Below are 18,867 nucleotides of genomic sequence, written 5' to 3'. Positions count from 1 at the left end.
ATAGTCTTAAAGGCTTTGTTGGGAAAGTAAAAGAAGTTCTGAGTTTTAAACTCTTAAATATTTAAGAGGAAATCATGTAGCCTGGGCAAAAAGTTTTACTATAATCAATAGAAGAGGGAAGTTGAAGTTTGATGGTGGGAAGTTGCCACCTATTGAGAGAGGAAGTAAAGTGTTCTTCCAGTTGGAAGAGCCAAGGATAGGGGGAAGGTTAGAGGAGTTGAGACTAGGCTTCCTTGGTGCTTAGATCCCTTAGGACTCCATTAGTCCCTTCATTCCTTGGGCTTTGGCCCAAAATGGGGAAGATGGACACAACACCAGGAACCCCAGATAAGTTGAGGTAGAATCTGGAACATCTGGGCTGATCCTTCACTTCCACTCCATGTTCAGTGTGGTGCTGGGGCAATATGGTACCATTCCAGAAGTAATTCTGAAATGGCTGAGAGGTATCTAGGCAGATGGACCTGGATCTGCATTCCAGTTCCCTGTGTATGGAACTGTATTTTCCATGCCTTGGTAAGAGGGTCCAGAAATGCTGGGAGAACCCAAGATCCAGACAAAGTCTGCATTTAGGATGAGATCAAGTCTCTCTGCAGAGACCTCACAATGAGAGGCTACAGCAGGGTCATAGGCTCCAGAAGTATGAGAAAGGCAGCCAAAAGAACCAGATAAAACCTCTTGCAACTCACTGGGCACAAGTACTATATGCCTAGGGATCCCCAGAACAGCCACACAGCATGGAAAATAAGTGAGGACCAGAGAGCAGCACAGAATACAGCCCTCAGACCGCTTCCCTTTCTGCTCTTACAGGAATAAATAAGCTCTCAGCATTCAGAAACCAGGGTAGAAAGAAGGGGGGAGACCCTTGGAAGGAGGCAGCCCTGAAAGTCTGATAAATTTAAATTTTTCTCCAACATTGACAGAAGTGGGAGCTTGTTAATAAGGTGCAATTAGCTATAGATGCAGTTAGCTACCATCCTGTAAATGTACATTTTTAAATTGTTTTTATTTTCATCCCCTTTACTAAACTAGGATATTTTGAAAGCATTCTATGTCAAACTCTAGATCATGAAGAGCTATTGTGGAAAAATGAGAGGGACAAAATGTATTCTGAAGGAGGAGAAAGGAAAGGAGTGCCTCAGGGTCTGAGGGAATTTAGATTGGGCTTGGTTCCTATGTGATTTAACCTTGTTGGCATTCTCCCCATCTCCCTGCAATGAGTTTAGAAAATGGAAGTGGGTCTCTGAATTCCTAGTGAGGGATGGGGGAAGAAATCTCTGTCCAAGTCCTGGAATAGACACGAGAGTTCCTGAGCTGACACCCCCAATATATGGGCAAAAAGGTTCTCAATTGCTTTAGATTCTTAGTGTACTATACTTTCTCTCCATATAAAGTAACCTATCCTTTGCCCCACTACTGTTTTATACTTTGAATTTTGTTTGATTCTGACATCTTGTCACACGTGCTTACTTTTATTAACATTTGCCTGGTATATCATTATCTATTTTACCATCTGCTTTTCTTTTTTAACCAATTTTACTTCCCCCTCCAGAAAATATTTTTTTAATTTTAACTTATGTAAGCAATACATGAAGATATTCTTTTAAAAGAGCAAAAACATTATATACATAAGGCTAAAGATCCACTGACTGTCTTTCAATCCTGGTTCTTTCTTTAAATTGCTTGTTGCTATCCTTTGACCACAGTTTTGGTTCTTTATGTATTCTGGATATTAATCCAGTGCCTGTTAAATTTTTTTTTCAGAATGTAGCTTGATCTTTAACTTTGGGTGGTTTTCAGATATAAAACATCTTAGAATTTTGATACAGTTAAATCTGTCTTTTCCCTCTCTGAATTTTTATTTAAAAAATGTTTGTGTCCTTAGTAAGTCTTCCTTTTCCAGTATGATATTTCCCACGTTTTTTTCCTTACTAGTTCTTTTTATAGCTTAAAAATGTTTAGATATTTACTACCTGAAATTTATTTTTCTGAAAGATTTGAGGTAGAAAGTAATTTTGTGTTTTGTTTTGTCATGAAAAGCCAATTATCTTAATAGCATTAGCAGACTGTCTTTTCTCCACTGAAGTGACATTTCTCTTATGTGTCAAACTTTTATATTCACAGATCTGTTTCTGAGTTTTTTAACTTTTAAAAAAAATTTTATTTATTTATTTATGAGAAAGAGAGAGGCAGAGACACAGGCAGAGGGAGAAGCAGGCTCCATGCAGGGAGCCTGACGTGGGACTCGATCCCGAGTCCCCCCAGGATCAGGCCCTGGGCTGAAGGCATCGCTAAACCGCTGAGCCACCCAGGCGGCCCCAGTTTCTGAGTTCTTCATATAATTCCACCTATTTGTCTATTCCTGTACTATATCACACTGTTTAATGACCACAACTTTGTAATATTTTGATATCTGTAAAGCAATTCTTCCTCCCTTTCCTTCCAACCACCCTCCCCCCGACACACAATCTACTGTAATATTTCCTTGAGAAAGTTTCATGAAAAATCTTTTGGGGGTTTTGACTGGAATTGCATTAAGTATAAATACGTTTGAGAAAAAGACTGACATCTTTATAGTATTGAGTTTTACCATTTACAGTATTCATCTCCACTTAGTCATATTTTCTTTTATGTCACTCAGTAAAAGTTTTATAGTCTTACCTATAAAAGTTCTTTATGTTATTAATTGCTACTGTTTATGATATCAGTTAATCTATTACATTTTCTGATTGATGACTGCTGGCATATAAGGTATTGATTTTCTTTTTTCTTCAATTAATGAAGTGAATTATATTGATAGACCTCTATTATTTAATTAATATTGCATTTTAAGATAAATTTCATGTGATCATAATGCATTATTTTTTCATTCACTGCTGAATTAGATTATCTAATATTTTACTCAGGATTTTTGCACTCATCGTTACAGATAAAAGTGGTTAGGATTTTTTTTTCTGGTTGTTTTTTATGGGGTTTTTTGGTCTTTTAATTGTCTTGTTTTGGTATTACAATTGGCTTAACTATATCATATAAAGTAAGTTGAATAATTTTATATCTTTTTCCTATGATTTTGGAATAATTTATTAAAGATGAAAATTATCTGTGTCTTGAAATTTTAGAAAATTTGCCTATACAACTGCCTAGACCAAATGCCAAATGCCATTTTGGAGACTACATCTTTATCATTTCAATTTTGGATTTTTCCTTATTTTCTTAGATTATCTTAAAATTTTCTTTTTTTTTTTTTTACTCTTTTTTTTTTTTTTTTTTTTTTAAATTTATGATAGTCACACACACACAGAGAGAGAGGCAGAGACACAGTCAGAGGGAGAAGCAGGCTCCATGCACCGGGAGCCCGACGTGCGATTCGATCCCGAGTCTCCAGGATCGCGCCCTGGGCCAAAGGCAGGCGCCAAACTGCTGCGCCACCCAGGGATCCCAAAATTTTCTATTTTCCTATAAAATTATCCATATTTTTTTTTTTTTTTTTATGATAGTCACAGAGAGATAGAGAGAGAGGCAGAGACACAGGCAGAGGGAGAAGCAGGCTCCATGCACCGGGAGCCCGACGTGGGATTCGATCCCGGGTCTCCAGGATCGCGCCCTGGGCCAAAGGCAGGCGCCAAACCGCTGCGCCACCCAGGGATCCCCTATCCATATTTTTTAAATAAATTTTTAATTTTTTTAAAATTTTTATTTATTTATGATAGTCACACACAGAGAGAGAGAGAGGCAGAGACACAGTCAGAGGGAGAAGCAGGCTCCATGCCCCGGGAGCCCGAAGTGGGATTTGATCCTGGGTCCCCAGGATCGCACCCTGGGCCAAAGGCAGGTGCCAAACCGCCGCACCACCCAGGGATCCCTAAAATTATCCATATTTTTAAACTCTATTGATATAAAGCTGTTTTACTCTGATACAATTTCTAAAATCTGCTCATGTGTTACTATGATTTTACACCTTTTTTTATTCCTGATAACTTTTTTTGTGGCTTCTTTTTTCTTAATCGTCTTTGCCAAAGAAATCTATTTTTATTAGGATTTTAAAAGTTTTGCTCACCAGCACTTGAGTGAATTTTAATGAAATGATTTTAGAAAGAAATTGGATGCTTTCAAAAGTGGTTTCATTTATAAATATTGCAAAAACAAAAACACTAGCTTTTGCCTTTTGTGAAGGTTGGGAAAAAATTTAAAAATATGTTTATGTGTAAACTCAAGAGAATTGCCAGAAGAATGTATGTCTGTATTAAGTCATCTTTCATGTCTAATTTTTGCTTTTTGTACTATTTGTCTGTATGCTCATTCTTCAGCATTTCAGACTTGAAATAAACTTATTTTTTAATGTAAAAAAAAAGTTTTGCTCAACTGTACTCATTTTTTTCTTCTGTTTCACTAAGTTCTGTTTTTATGGCAGTGCCTTTCAACCTTTTTTCATTACCACCCTTCTAGGAGACTTTTAAGACATTTTTTTCCTAATGATTGCCTCCTCCTCAAGTCCTAAAACACCCATATAGTGTTTATCTGTTCATGTTGTATGGCCTTTTGAAGGGCCACAAACATTGTAATATCGAACATTTTTTGACCCCTCAAGAACCAACTTTAGTTACTTTGGGGGAAATATCTGTCATATTGAGAATGCATGGTCTATGGTCCTTTACTTTCTTTGGGTTTGTTTCTTTTCTTTTGGAGATAAAAGTTCATTCACTTTCAATATATATATATATATTTTTTTTAATAAACAATTTAAAACTTATAAAGAGCATTTTTTTCCCCTAGCTATTGTCTTGCATCACAGAAGTTTTGCTATATAGTGCTTTTGGTTTTCATTCAGGTCTAAATTTTATAATTGTCCCTGTTGTCTGAGTCACGTGCAGGTTTGCTTTTACATTTCCAAAGCATGAGTTTTGCTTATATTTTTATTGTATTTTTATATTTGTGCTTATATTTTTGTTGTATTTTAAAAACTGCCTGGAGTTTTTAAAGACTATTCATCCTACTATATGGTCAATAGGAATGCCTATAATCTTTCAACATTAAGTTTGATGTTTACTGTAGGCTTTTGATGGATACTCTTTATCAATTTAAGAAATTATCTTTTTTCTAACTGGTTTGCCAAGTTTTTTCAAATTAAATCACAAATTGGTGTTGAGTTTTCACAAATACTTATTTTAGAATCAAGTGAGATGATCATGCTTATTTCTTCCTGATTTCTATTAACTACTTTGATATATTACATGTGTTTCATTCACCCTATGATTTCCCTTAGAGACCTAACTCTGTACGTTCTCTGAGCGATATTTGTATTCCTATTCTATTTCTTTCTTTTTTTAAAAAAAAATTATTTTAGAGAGAGAGAAAGGAGCAGAGGGAGAGAGACAGCAGACTCCATGAAGAGCACGGACCAACTGGGGGCTGGATCCCAGGACTCAGATCACAACCTGAGCCAAAATCAAGAGTTCTATGCTCAACTGATTGAGTATTCCTTTTTTTTTTTTTTTTTAAGATTTTATTTATTTATTCATGAGAGACAGAGAGAGAGAAGCAGAGACACAGGCAGAGGGAGAAGCAGGCTCCATGCAGGGAGGCCGACATGGGACTCGATCCCTGGTCTCCAGGATTACACCCTGGGCTGCAGGCGGCGCAAAACCGCTGTGCCACCAGGGCTGCCCTGATTGAGTATTCCTATTCCATTTCAATGGTAATATCCCTGAGACTAACCAAAAAAATTTGAAAGTATTGTCTACATATTCTGTATCCAACCTATCTGTGTTCAAAGGATGATTTTCTAAAGGTTTATCTACAGACTTAGGTAGGTACCTGTCAATATTCCCTTGGATCTGAGATCCCTGGCAGAAGTAGGCATTCCATTTTCTCTCTGAGAGTTTGTCTTCTTCTGTTATATCTCATTGGGTTCCAATCACCTCCTCTAACCTAGTAATGACTAAACTACCACCATCTTTTTTAGTCTCATCTTTAATATTGGTTAGCTTCTGAACTTTTTTATTTTCCATTTGTTGTCAACTCTAACCTCTAAGAACACAACCTTTCTTCTAAAGAAATCCTTCCCTTCCTCCAGTTCAGTCAACCTGTCTTTTTTTTTTTTTTTTTTTTTTTTTAAGACTTTATTTAGGGATGCCTGGTAGGTCAGAGGTTGAGTGTCTGTCTTCGGCCCAGGGTGTAAAAAATCTTTTAAGATTTTATTTATTTATTTATTTATTTATTTATTTATTTATTTATTTATTTATTTATTTATGAGAGACAGAGAGAGAGAGAGAGAGAGAAAGGCAGAGACACAGGCAGAGGGAGAAGCAGGCTCCATGCAGGGAGCCCAACATGGGACTCGATACTGGGACTCCAGGATCACACCCTGAGCCCAAGGCAGACGCTCAACCCCTGAGCCACCCAGGTGCCCCAAATGACCTGTCTTTATTCATTTTTCACCACTGCTTCCATTTTGGCTTCAATATCTAAACATATACTTGAAACAAATAAGATTCCTCCTTTATTTCCTCAAAGACTTGATTCTTAGGAAAAAGTAAAAAGGGGCACACCCTTTAAAAATACTCTTTCTATTGGGGTTATAATGGCATGGCTTCTCTCTACCTCAAGCCCATATATAAAAAAAATTTTGCATCCTTTTTTTTTATTAATGGTTAAAATTCACCATTCCTCTGTGATAAAACACAGATTGAGTCCCTGAAATTTCACTGTCAGGACTTATATAGTTAACATACCTGGCACCAACTTGGGACATAAATAGAAGGGGACTCTGGCTACCCTTTGTCAAATAAAGAACATGGCCCCTTCCATAGGTTTCTCCCTGGCCATATAAAAGATGCAATTCAAATTAAGATAAAAGGGAACAGGACACCTGGGTGGCTCAGCCAGTTGAGTGTCTGTCTTAGGCTTAAGTCATGATCCTAGAGTACTGAGATCAAATTCCACATAGGGCTCCCTGCTTAGTGGGAAGTCTGCTGCTTCTCCTTCCCCTTCAGGCCCTCCTCCAGCTCATGCTCCCTCTCCCTCTCTCTCAAATAAATAAATAAAAATCTTTAAAAAAAAAAGATTAAAGGGAATCAAATTGGGTGAAACTGATCTAATGTTACCTGCTAATCCCCAGCACAGTTTTAGGTCTAGAATCTCCTAAACTTGTGTTTTGCAGTTTACCCAGAACTTATGCCATTGCACCTTAAAGTCCTCACCTACAATTCTGGCTGACAGTAAAGGCAGCACAAATTGTTCCATTCATTAGTGCTTCTCCTGGAGTGCCTTAGTGGCTCAATCAGTTAAGCATCTGACTCTTGACTCCAGCTCAGGTCCTGATATCAGGATCCTGGGATTGAGCCCCATGTCAGGCTGCATGCTCAGTCAGGAGTCTGCTTTAGGATTCTCCCTCTCCTTCTGCCCCTCCCCCCATGCGCATGCGCACTCTCTCTCTCTCTCAAATAATTAAATAAATCTTTTTTTTTTTTTTAAATAATGTTCCCTTCTGCAGCAAGCCTGTCTCAACTATACCTGTATGAATCAAGATCAGCCACAGTGGCCTGTGCAGTCTAGTTTTGCAGAGTCCTATGTCCAGTACCTTGAAAAAAAGTAGCTTGGGTGTGGAAGCTAGTTGCTATAAGCTGCTAGGACTTGAAAAGGCCAAAGAACTCATCAGTCCAAGATCACTAAAGTGCTAAAGATTTGTGCTCTGGTATACCAGATGTCCCATCTCCACATATCTTATTTTGGTTCTCTAATTCCCATCAGAGTGCCTATTTCTCAAGATATACAGCCAATGCATATTTGCATGTGTTAGGGCTTAAGGGAGAAAAGTAATCCTATTCCTTTTCCCTCTAAGTTCTCAACTATATGGATAATAGATGTAGGAATCAGACAAACGATGATCAAAATATCAGTATTTTGTTGATGAAGCTGTATCTATGGCCAGAATTGGGTTTTCTAATACCATTTGCCTCTCTCACCACTCCCAATTCCTGATATTAGGATTACCCACCCAAAAGAGAATATACAAAGGAAACACTTACCTGGAGAGGTGCAAGGGGGCATGGCTGCTCCAAAAGTGGAAACAGAGGGAGATGCTCTTCAGACCTGCCTCTGGAAGGCAGATCTGGGCCTCAGCAGGTATGCTTATTAGGTGATAGCTGGATATGAATGCACTGCATACACATTGCAGGCAAAGACGTACAAGAGAAAGAAGAGAGCTTAGGGTGTGTGTGTGTGTGTGTGTGTGTGTGTGCACGCACGTGTGTATGTGTGTACAATGACCCTCTTCCCTATGTCTCCATCACAGAAAAGTGAGTAAAAGGTAGAAACGGGCGTCAAGAGTAGCATCCCAGTATGTTTCCCTACTAGAAGAACAGAGAAATGGGGACAAATGACAGATTCTTGTCCCCTATGGATGAAGGCAAGGCCTGTACTCTTCACACCCTCCCAGGGACTGGGGATTCAATTGCCTCACATCCAAGATCTAACCCAGCATTCATCCCCAGCTTCCAACCCAGAATTCAGAAGAGTTCTATCAGTAGATTCCATTGCTAGATTTGGTCATTCCTACATCAGAATTCCGAATGGCAGGGGTGGGGAAGGGCCCAGAGGTTCAGGCTGACCCCAACCAATCCCCAGACTCATTCACTAATTGAGCTCCATCTGTTTAACAAAAAAACTTAGCTTAGCAAAAGATACACCAATAAAGCCAGGAAGCCCCTTCCAAGACATTTCACTAAAAATTGTTTCTCAAGAGCTGTCTGGCTACTGGAATGAAAGGGTAACAACAATACCAAGACTAAGAAAGATTAGCCTATAATTCTTGCTTCTATTATCTGGCTACTCTAAGTGTTTTGAGTGTCCCCCTTCCCACTGTCCCAAGCCCTAGGAGGAGTCATTGCAAGACATACCACACTTAGATTGTCAAAGACCATCCCCAAACAAAAGTCCCCCAGGTCGAAGAACCCAAATAAGGACACTGCTTGGGAGCTTGAAAATCAAAAGCTATTTATCAAAGGGTAGTTGGAAAAGCCAAGCATTCTTAAGCCCAATTCCAGAAGAGTCAGTGGGAGTCGCTGTCCTGTTAGCTTCGCTGTTCATCTACCCAATGGCAGATCTTCTACTGAAAGAGACAAAGGGGAAATGACAATCCTCAAGAGGGCCCAGAGGGCCCTTCCTATCCAGCTCCAGCTGAAGAGACAAACAGAGCAAAGGGAGGACTCTTCCCACCACCAAGGTCCACCTGCACAATTGGGGGCCTCCTCTTCCCATAAGTAACCCAAAAAAGAGCCCCACCCACCCCACTTAGTCTGCATCAGGAAACATTGACCCCTTCAAAGTCACAGGGCATACCCTTTGGGTCCTTCTTAAGGACCTCTCCCTCAGTGCAAGAGCACCTAGTAGAGTCCCAATGTCAAGTCTGTATCACTCACTTCCTCGAGGAAAATAGAATGCCCAGGACCAGTGAAAGAATAGAATTGGCACTGAAAATTAATCTACCAGGTCAAAAAAATAAAGTCTCTCCCCAAATGCCAAACAGTAATTCCCATTTTAGGTCCATATGATGTGGAAGGAGGAAATGGACTCAACCTGCTAAGAAAAGGGCTTTGGGGTTAAACACAACAGGCAAAATATTCAGCAGGGACTGGACATCTGAAGGAATTTAGAAGTGATACAAATTAGGGAGGGAGGAAGGGAATACTGATGGCAGGAAGGGAGAGTGGTGTCCTTTGGCTAAGGGCCCAGAGAGGAGGTGAGGTAACCAAGCCTGGGGGAAAGAATCACTTAGAAAGCCAGATACCTAAGTTCTAGTCCTGGCTTTTGCCAGCAACTCAGCATGAGACTTTGAACTTATCCTGGCTTTGGTGTCTTCATCTGCAAAACAGGGGAAAGCAGTTTATCTACCTAGATGCCTGTTATGGTCCTTTGAGATTATGGCACCCTCCACAAATGGGATTGATGGACTATTACAAGACATTCAGGACGGGGGCTGCAGGAGCCTTACCAGAGCAGGAAATTCCTTTCAGCCCCATCTCTAGTAAAAAGGTTACATGTATACACATTCACACATATATAAGCAGAGTGGCCAACAACTTCATTCATTGCAGCAGACACATATAGGAAGAATAAATACTGCTGATGCTTGATTCCTGCATTGGGGCAGAGGGGTCCTGAGGGTGTAACTTGGAGGGACTTCAAAGTCAAGGGAGAAGGGTCCTCCTATTTGATAATAATTTTCACTTTGCTGTTCCTTCCCCAAGTCCAGGGCAGCCAGATCTTTGGAGAAAGCCACTCTCATCTTCCCCTCCCCATACCATCAACTCACTTGCTGCAAAAACAAAAATGCACAGTTCCCAAGGGAAATAACCCCCCCCCCCCCCCCACTAGCCACTAAGAAACGAACAGAATCTACCACACCTGAGATTACTTGGACTGGGCAGCTGGAACCACATGCCCCTAATTCCCTGAATGTTAACAATGGTCCTGAAAGGTCTTGTTATGGACCTATTTCACCCAAAGTCACTAGAGTGTGAAAGGGGAACTAGCCTGGACCACTCTTTCATTTCTGTTGCTTCTATGTTTCCAAATTTTGAAACCAATCTCACTGGAAGAGTGAGCCAGGAAGTTACCCTCCCCAAGTAGGAATCCAAATGGGAAGAAAGGCTATGACGCAAGTGCAGGGTCCAAACCATGCAACAGGACCTGCAAACAGACTCACACCACTCCCCAGACACCAAGAAGCATCTCCCAGCCATACATTCACATGGACTCTTACATGGCCTCTCCTAGCAGAGGTAGCTGGGGCAATTAGGGGAGTGGAGGACATCAACCTCCCATCAACCTGGGATCCCTGTTTAAAAGATACTAAAAATAAATTAGTAAACATTGCTATTTACAGAAATAGAAATCATTTCTGTTTCCAAAGGCCTCTCACCATCCCAGTCCTGGACATTTCCAAGACTGCCACCCCTGACACCCTCTCCAAGGTCCGCCCCTCGTGGGTGGGTAAGACACCAGAGTCCTTTGAGACTGGGAGCTCCTCAAGCACCTGAGAATTCCAGTTTCACATCTCTGGTTCCATGGAAGGGAGACTCTTCAGGACTCTGGAGAGAGCACCGGGGTTCATCCCTCCTCACCAGTTCCAGGGGGCTGTCCTGAGGCAACCCTCCCTTTTAGGTTGGTACACGTGTTGTAAGAATTCCTGCTATTTTCGGGCCCCCAGTCCCTCCCCAGGGTCCAACGTGCCTGCCCGGACCAACCCTCGAAGCGGAGGAACCAGTCTGTGCCTTGGTCTAATGACTCTGGGAAAAGAGGGATGGGCAAAGAAAAGGCAGGGACAACGGCCTGGGGATCGTCCCTGCGGGGACGACTAACAGCAATGACCGTCTGACAGGCAGGTGGTGAAGCTGGGCGCCTGGCCAGGGACGGAGCCGGAGCTGTCCACCAGGCTGGTGGGTTGCGAGTCGACGCGGGGAGTGCGACGGCGCCCGCGGTACTCGATCATGTCGGGATGATAGGCTGGGTGGCGACGAGCGTGCTTGGTCAGATGGTCGCTCCGGGAGAACTGCTTGGGGCAGAGGGGGCAGGAGAAGCGCTTCTCGCCCGTGTGCGTCCTGTAGTGGCGGGCCAGCTCGTCGGAGCGCGTGAACTTCTTGTCGCAGTCGAGCCAGTCGCAGGAGAAAGGGCGCTCGCCCGTGTGGGTGCGCTGGTGGGACTTCAGATGCGACGACTTGTAATAGGCTTTGTTGCAGCCCGGAAAGGGGCAACGGTGGCGCTTGGCAGCAGGTGTAACCGGCCTCCGACGGGGGACTGGACCTGTGGCGGGGGCGGGGCAGGCTCCTGGGGCCGCGCCGGGGACCGCCCCGGGGACCGCAGGCGCTCCGGGGACGGCGGGCGCTCCGGGGACCTCGAGCGCGCCGGCGGAGTGCGCGGGTCCGGAGATCTCCGCCGCGCGGGCGGTCGGGGCCGGCTCTGAGCACAGGGTCGGGCCGGAGCACCGGGTCGGGCCGGAGGAGCCGGGCGAGGCGCGCGGAGCTTCCCCCGAGTTCTCCCCGAAGCCCTCCCCGGAGCCGCCGCGCAAGTCAGCCAAGACGCTTGCAGCCAGCAGGTGGGGCGCGGCGCCGCCCGCGCCGGGGCTGGGGGCGGGGACCTGGGGGAGCGGGGGGACCGACGCGGGTCCCGGTGGCCCCGGACCCGGCAGAGCGGACTCCGGCGGCGCCGCACCCACCTCCGAGCCGGCGGCTCCGCCCGCGCCCTCGGGGTCCGGCGGGCGGCGGTGAACCACGGCGCCCGCGGACATGGACACCAAGCACTCGGCGGCGAAGTAGTCCAGGCACGCCACGGCGGCGGACATGCTGGCACCGCCGGGCCGCCGGCGAGCGCCGTCCGAGCGCGGCCGGCCGCGGGCGGGAGAGTTCTCGGGAGCGTCCGTCCCGCAGCCTCGGAGCGAGAAGCAGGAGGCCCGGTGCGCGCCGCCCGCCGCCCGGCGCCGCCGCCGCCGCCCGCGCGGAGCCCGCCCCGCCTGACGCGCCCCTGACGCACCGGAGCCCGCGGGGGCGGCGGGACCCGCCCCGGCCCGCAGGACACCCCCTCGGAACGCGGGGCCCACCGGGCTAAGGCATTTTTAACAGCCTGAGAAATTATCTTGTCTTCGCTTTCTTGCCTCTGCTGGTGAGCCAGGTAATTTTAATAAAGAGAAAACTCCCCGATCGTAACTTCTGGGCAGCCTGCCGGCCTCGCCCCCCCGCGCCCGCTGGTCCTGCGCCAGCCGGGTGTCCGGCGGAGTCCGAGAAACTTTTTTTAAGGAAAAAAAAATGCTGATACCTGATGTGCCTTCCGATTCATGATTACGATTGCTAGGTGAGCGGGCTGGAATTGCATTGCCTTTCTGTCCACCGCTGTCAGCCCGAATTTAAAATATCCCCAAGTCTGCATCCAGAAAAGTTTTCTCATTTAACAGTTCCGCCGTTAATCCGGAGTCGGTACCAATTCCCTAAACAGATCCCCTACGTAGCCATTAATTAACAGCATTTTGAACCAGAAACATTTCTAACCTTGAAAAAGCAAAGAATCCTCTCATGGTTGAAATTGAAACTTAAAATCCTTTGAGTAACGATTTAACTATTCAACCAACGAAAGGAAAATGCATGTTTAAACTGCATTAACCTGTCACAGGCATACAAACAAATTTCCACGCTGAAATATAAATTATAGACTAGCAGCGAGATAAACACATTAAAATGGACTCCCACAATTTTAATAATAGAAAGTCACGTTTCCAATTAGGCAACATCTTTTATTTTTTCTTTTGACAAAAATTAAAAATAAGAAAATGCAGCACATGATGTAGAACTGCTCATTGTGATTGTGGAGGGTTTTTTTATGTGATCAGGTATATGTTGATTTTTTTTTTTTTTTTTTGCGTTTCTTCCTTGCTTTTTTTTTCCTCCTTTGATTTTTGAAAAATTAAAAACATATAGGGAAGCAAACAGGATGATTTCTAAAAATAGTAATAGCACGGTTTTTGATATACATAAGCTTTACTTATATAGTGTTGAATTATGTGCATTTTGTTTGTAATTCTTCAGTACTTTTTATTTTGGAAATTAAAGATGCATATACATCCAGAATAACATACATTTGAGTATTTACTTCCTAGAATAATCAAATGTAAAGTATTTGTCATATTTGCTTCAGGGTTTTTTTAAAATTTATATTAAAGACTGCAGCTAGAGCTAAATGTCACTTTATTTGCCTCCCTAATTCAACTTTCTCCCTCCTTACTTCCCTAGGTAATCAATATTATAAAGAGTGTATTCTTTCAGCATTTATTATTATACCTTTATGACCTAATTGCTTATAAATTTCTATGTAAATATATATACCCATGCTTATGCATTTTAAATTTTCTTTACAAATGCTACACTAGTGCACACGTCATTCTGCAACTTACAAGTTTCTCCTCAATATGATTTTGAGAACTATCCATGTTGATACCTATAGAATCTGCTTTTTTCATTTCAGTAGTTTTATTAATATTATCAGCTATATTATTTTTATGGACATTCCATTCTAAAACAGGTCATTATTATAAGGTTCCTTGCCTCTAAATTTTAGACAATTAATTCAATTTATCTACACAGGTGAAATTTCTATCAAAGCATTCTTTACTAGCTGCTTTTCTTTTAATTTGATTATTTGGAAAAAAAATTTAAAGATATTTAAAAACACAGAGACATCACAGGCATCCAAGTCCCTAATGATACTATTGGTGACTATTAACATTTTGTCAGGTCTGCTGCAGGTCTTTTTATTTTTTCTAATTGAAGAAATTCAAGATTTCTGATAAAACTCAAATCCGTTTGTACCCCCACCCCAAAACCATTCTTCACCTTTTTCTCCAGAGGCAAACACTATCATGAATTTAGTAGGTAACTTTCCAACATAGGTTTTACACTTTTACTGTTTATAAACTCATAAAAATACAGAATATTGTTTTATTTGATTTCTAATATGTGTGGTGTTAGACTGTACATATTCTGACTTTTTTTTTCTTCATGGTATGTTTTTATTTTTTCTCTCCATGTTGATAAATATAAATCAGTTCATTCATTTTACTTGCTATATTGTAGATCTGTGCATATAAATGTGCCTTGTTTATTCATTCCTCTATTGATGAATATTTAAGCTGCTGCCAGCATTTGGGGCAATGCTAATATGAACATGCGTGTACATGTGTCCTTTGCACATATGTGAGAATTTCTCAATGAATCTTCCTAGATGGGGAATTGCTAGGCTACACGCACATGTTCAGTTGTATTAGAGACTGCCAAATGGTTCTTCAGTTTACACATCCACCAGCAGTGGATGAGAGTTCTTGTCTCCCTCACATGACCTTCACCACTTTTTAGATTCAGAATTTTTTCATTTCTAACAATTCGACTTTTTAAAACCCAGCATCTTGTTGTTTTATTTGCATTTCCCTCACTACTAGGGAGGCTGAGCACTTCTTCATATATTGATTGACCATTAAGGTTTCGAGTCTGTGATTTATTTTTTTACAGTCCTCACCCATTTTTCCAAGGGGCAGTGTATGTTTTCATTTTCCCTTATTTTATAGGGGTTCATACGTATAAACAGTAGATTGTCTTAGTCTGTGGCTCTTCTTTTGACTGTTTCTGATGTCTTTTGTTCTATAAAAAATGTAAAATGTGGTCATATTCCTTGATCTCTTTATCATTTGTGTCATTTGTGTCTTATGGAAGAATTCCCTCCATACCTGATACCATGAAGATAGCCTTTTTTTTTTTTTTTCTTAACGTTTTAAAGTTTTGGTCTCAACACTTATAAAATTGATTCCCTGGAACTTATTTTTTGAATGGTGTAAATTACAAATTTAATTTTACTCTCCTCTTTCCCCAACATGGAAAACCTGTTATCCTAACCTGATTTACCGGACAGTCTTTTATTCCCCCATTAATGTGCAGTGCCACCACGGTGAAAATTAAATTTTCATATATTCATGGATATGTTCCTGCTTTGTCCTTTTCCACTGATTAAACCAATTCGGAGCCAATACCACACTGTTTTAATTATTATGGCTTTATAATAAGTCTTCGCGTCTAGGAGGGCGCCCACACCCCCACACCCCACCCGCTCTGTTCATTTTTTAAACTGTACTGGCTATTTTTTTTTATTTTTAAAGATTTTATTTATTTATTCATGAGAGATACAGAGAGAGAGGCAGAGACACAGGCAGAGAGAGAAGCAGGCTCCATGCAGGGAGCCTGGCGTGGGACTCCATCCCAGGTCTCCAGGATCAGGCCCTGGGCTGAAGGCAGGTGCTAAACCGCTGAGCCACCTGGGCTGCCCTGTACTGGCTATTTTGCAACTTCTATTCTTCTGTACTAACTTTAGCATCTGTTTGTCAGCTTCCACTGAAAAACCTTTTTGACTATTTTGCTAAGTTAAATTTATACATTAAATTTTGGGAGATATAGCCTTATAAAATTGAGTCATCTAATACATTAATATCACTCTGATTTCTTCATATCCTTCAGTAATATTTCAGAGTTATTTATAAAAACTCTTGTACTTTTTGTTAAATTTATTCCTAGGTACCTTCCAGCTTTTGTTGCTGTTATAAATGGGATCCTTTTTAAGTTTTTTTTAATGATTATTGATGCCATATGAAAATATTTTTGATTCTGGAATAATCTTGTTTTAGCAAACATGCTGAACTTCCTTATAATTAAATGGTTTATTTGCATATTCTACTGTATTTTTATATAGCTAGTCATATTAGTAAATAACATATAGTAAATAACATTCTTGGTACTGTTCCCCTTACCTCATTGGATGGGCTGGGACCTTCAGTAAAACATCACATAGTAAGGATGAGAGCAAGATTGTTTTCCTGTTTCTGTCTCATTGAGAATATTTCTAATGTGCCATTATTATTCATGATAATAGTTGTTGTAAGTTTTGGGGGGAAACCATTTAACTGGTAAAGGAGTTCCCTTCTATCCCAGTTGAGTTTGAAGTAGGAATATTTTAAAACCATGCAATGAATACTGAATTTTATTAAATGCTTTTTCTACAACTATTGCGATGATTATAGTTTTTGTCTTTGTTATGTTAATGTAATGGGTCACTGATAGCTTTTTCAAATATGGACCTATCCTTGCATACTTTGAGATACATCTAGTTTTGCCATAATGTACTATTATTTCTTTAATACACTGCTTCACACAATTTGAGTGCTTTTTTATTTTACCATCCATTCTTGTAAGTGATTTGAGCTCACTTAAAAGTGTTTTCTTTTCTTGCAGTCTTTGTCCATATTTGGTATCAGGGTTGTATTACCTTCATAACATGCATTGGGAAATAACCCTTTTTTTTTCTATAACAGTTTATATAAGGTAGATATTGTTTGTTTCTTGATTGTTTGGTAAAACTCATCTGGGAAACCATTGTATTTTAAAAATGCAATTCAGTTTGTCTAATGGTTGTTAATTTATTTGGGTTTGCAATTTCTTCTCAAGTCAATTTTGATAATTCACACATTTCTCTAAAAATTAGATACTAGGGGTGCCTCAGTGGCTCAGTCAGTTGAGCATCCAATTCTTAGTTTCGTTTCAGCTCAGGTCATGGTCTCAGGGTTGTGAGATCCAGCCCAGTGTCCAGGCTCCACACTCAGCAGGGTGTCAGCTTGAGAGTCTCTCTCTCCCTCTCTCTCTGCCCCTTGTGCATGCACTGTCTAAAATAAACAAACCTTTTAAAACATTAAATAAAAATATAAAAATCAGATTCTATATTTAAGCCTTCAAAATGTTGGAATATGGTTCATAGCCTTCTCTTATTATTTAAAAATTCTCTATAGTTTAGTTTCTGTAGTTAATATCCTACTTTTCATTCCTGATGTATTTGGGAATCCTGTATGTTTTTTGTCTGAACAGAGATTTGTCTATATTATTAGACAAACCTATAGATATTTATTTATAGTCTCTTCAAATAGCTCAGCTTTTGTTGATCATATCTGTTTCTTTTTAAATATGTATATTTGTTTAATTTCTGTATTTTTATTAACCTCATACTTTCAAATTTAATGTGTTACTCCTTTTTTTAAAAAAATTTTTTAATTTAAATACTATGAAAATAAATAAATAAATAAATAAATAAATAAATAAATAAATAAATACCTACTATGTTAATTTCTAACCTTTCTTATTTTCTAAAATATAATTTGGGGCTATAAAATCCCCTTAAAGGGAATTTCTCTTGCTTTATCTGTATTCCATCAGTTTTCAAAATAGTGGCTTCATTGTCATTCAGTTCTAAATGCCTGTGACTTCTTAAATACTAAATTTTCAGAAGGGTGCTTTTCCTGGATGGCAGGGTGCTTCCTACCAACAGTGTAGAAAAGGTAATATTTACTTTTGTATAGGTAATCACCTAGGGAAGATTTTTTTGGGGGGGAAAAAGGAGGGTGCTTGGGTGGCTCAGTTGATTAAGCATCTGCCTTCAGTTCAGGTCATAATCCCAGCCCTATGCTGGGCTTCCTGCTCAGTGGGGAGTCAGCTTCTCCCTTTACCCCTCCCTTGTGCTCTCCCTCTCTCTCAAATCAATAAATAAAATCTTTCTTAAAAAATGGCAAAAAAGGGCAGCCCCCGTGGCTCAGAGGTTTAGCGCTACCTTTGGCCTAGGGCATGATCCTGGAGTCCCGGGATCGAGTCCCACGTTGGGCTCCCTGCATAGAGCCTGCTTCTCCCTCTGCTTGTGTCTCTGCCTCTCTCTGGGTCTCTCATGAATAAATAAATAAATAAATAAATAAATAAATAAATAAATAAATAAATAAATCTTAAAAGAGAAGGGGGCGGGGAGGAGTGCCTCTGTGTTTAAGGTAAGTGGTACCAGAAAAAAGAAGTGATTTTTAATGAATGTTGTTAGGATCTGGAAACGTTATTTTGCTGGTGAGTTTTCTGCTGTAGTGTTGGCATATGTTCTAGATATTTCATTCATTTACATTGATGGCCTTCTATATGCCAAGCTTTCTTCCAGGAACTGGGAGATACATTAGTGAACAGCAACAACAAAAAATCAAACTTCTCACCCTTATGGAACTTATACTGTAGTGTAGGTTTGCTTATATTTTCCTTAATTTGTGGATGTGGTGCTGATGTTGCAAGTTGTCTAGATGATCCTCTTGAATTTTAGAAAAAGCAATGTAAGTAAAGGGTCTGGGTTGAAAACATAAATACTGGTTTGGGGGTCGCTAAAGGAGCTTATCCAGTCCCAGGGCAAGATATCCAGCCTCTCACTGCTGAGGACCTCCTAGGAGATTTCTCTGGCTGAGAAGCAGCAGAATTGGTGGAAATTGCCGAG

General features: G+C 41.0%; 1 protein-coding gene and 1 long non-coding RNA gene across 2 annotated transcripts in view; both read right to left on the bottom strand.

Annotated features, from left to right (window-relative positions):
• Positions 1-18,867, bottom strand: part of LOC112929002 (uncharacterized) — a 122,529-nt gene that overhangs the window by 37,454 nt on the left and 66,208 nt on the right. The window lies entirely within an intron of this gene.
• KLF14 (KLF transcription factor 14) lies at positions 10,378-12,449 on the bottom strand. Its single transcript, XM_026010879.2, has one exon. It carries the CDS (start codon positions 12,335-12,337, stop codon positions 11,354-11,356), a length of 984 nt encoding a protein of 327 aa, XP_025866664.2. The 5' UTR covers positions 12,338-12,449; the 3' UTR covers positions 10,378-11,353.

This window comes from Vulpes vulpes, chromosome 7, assembly GCF_048418805.1.
Source record: "Vulpes vulpes isolate BD-2025 chromosome 7, VulVul3, whole genome shotgun sequence".
Taxonomy (NCBI): Eukaryota; Metazoa; Chordata; class Mammalia; order Carnivora; family Canidae; genus Vulpes; species Vulpes vulpes.
The sequence above is the reverse complement of the archived record's forward strand: the minus strand, read 5'-3'. Positions and strand labels throughout refer to the sequence as shown.

What these genes read in the sequence shown, in the direction of transcription:
- KLF14 (XM_026010879.2), bottom strand. Translation starts at nt 12,337, where the DNA reads ATGTCCGCCGCCGTGGCGTGCCTGGACTACTTCGCCGCCGAGTGCTTG.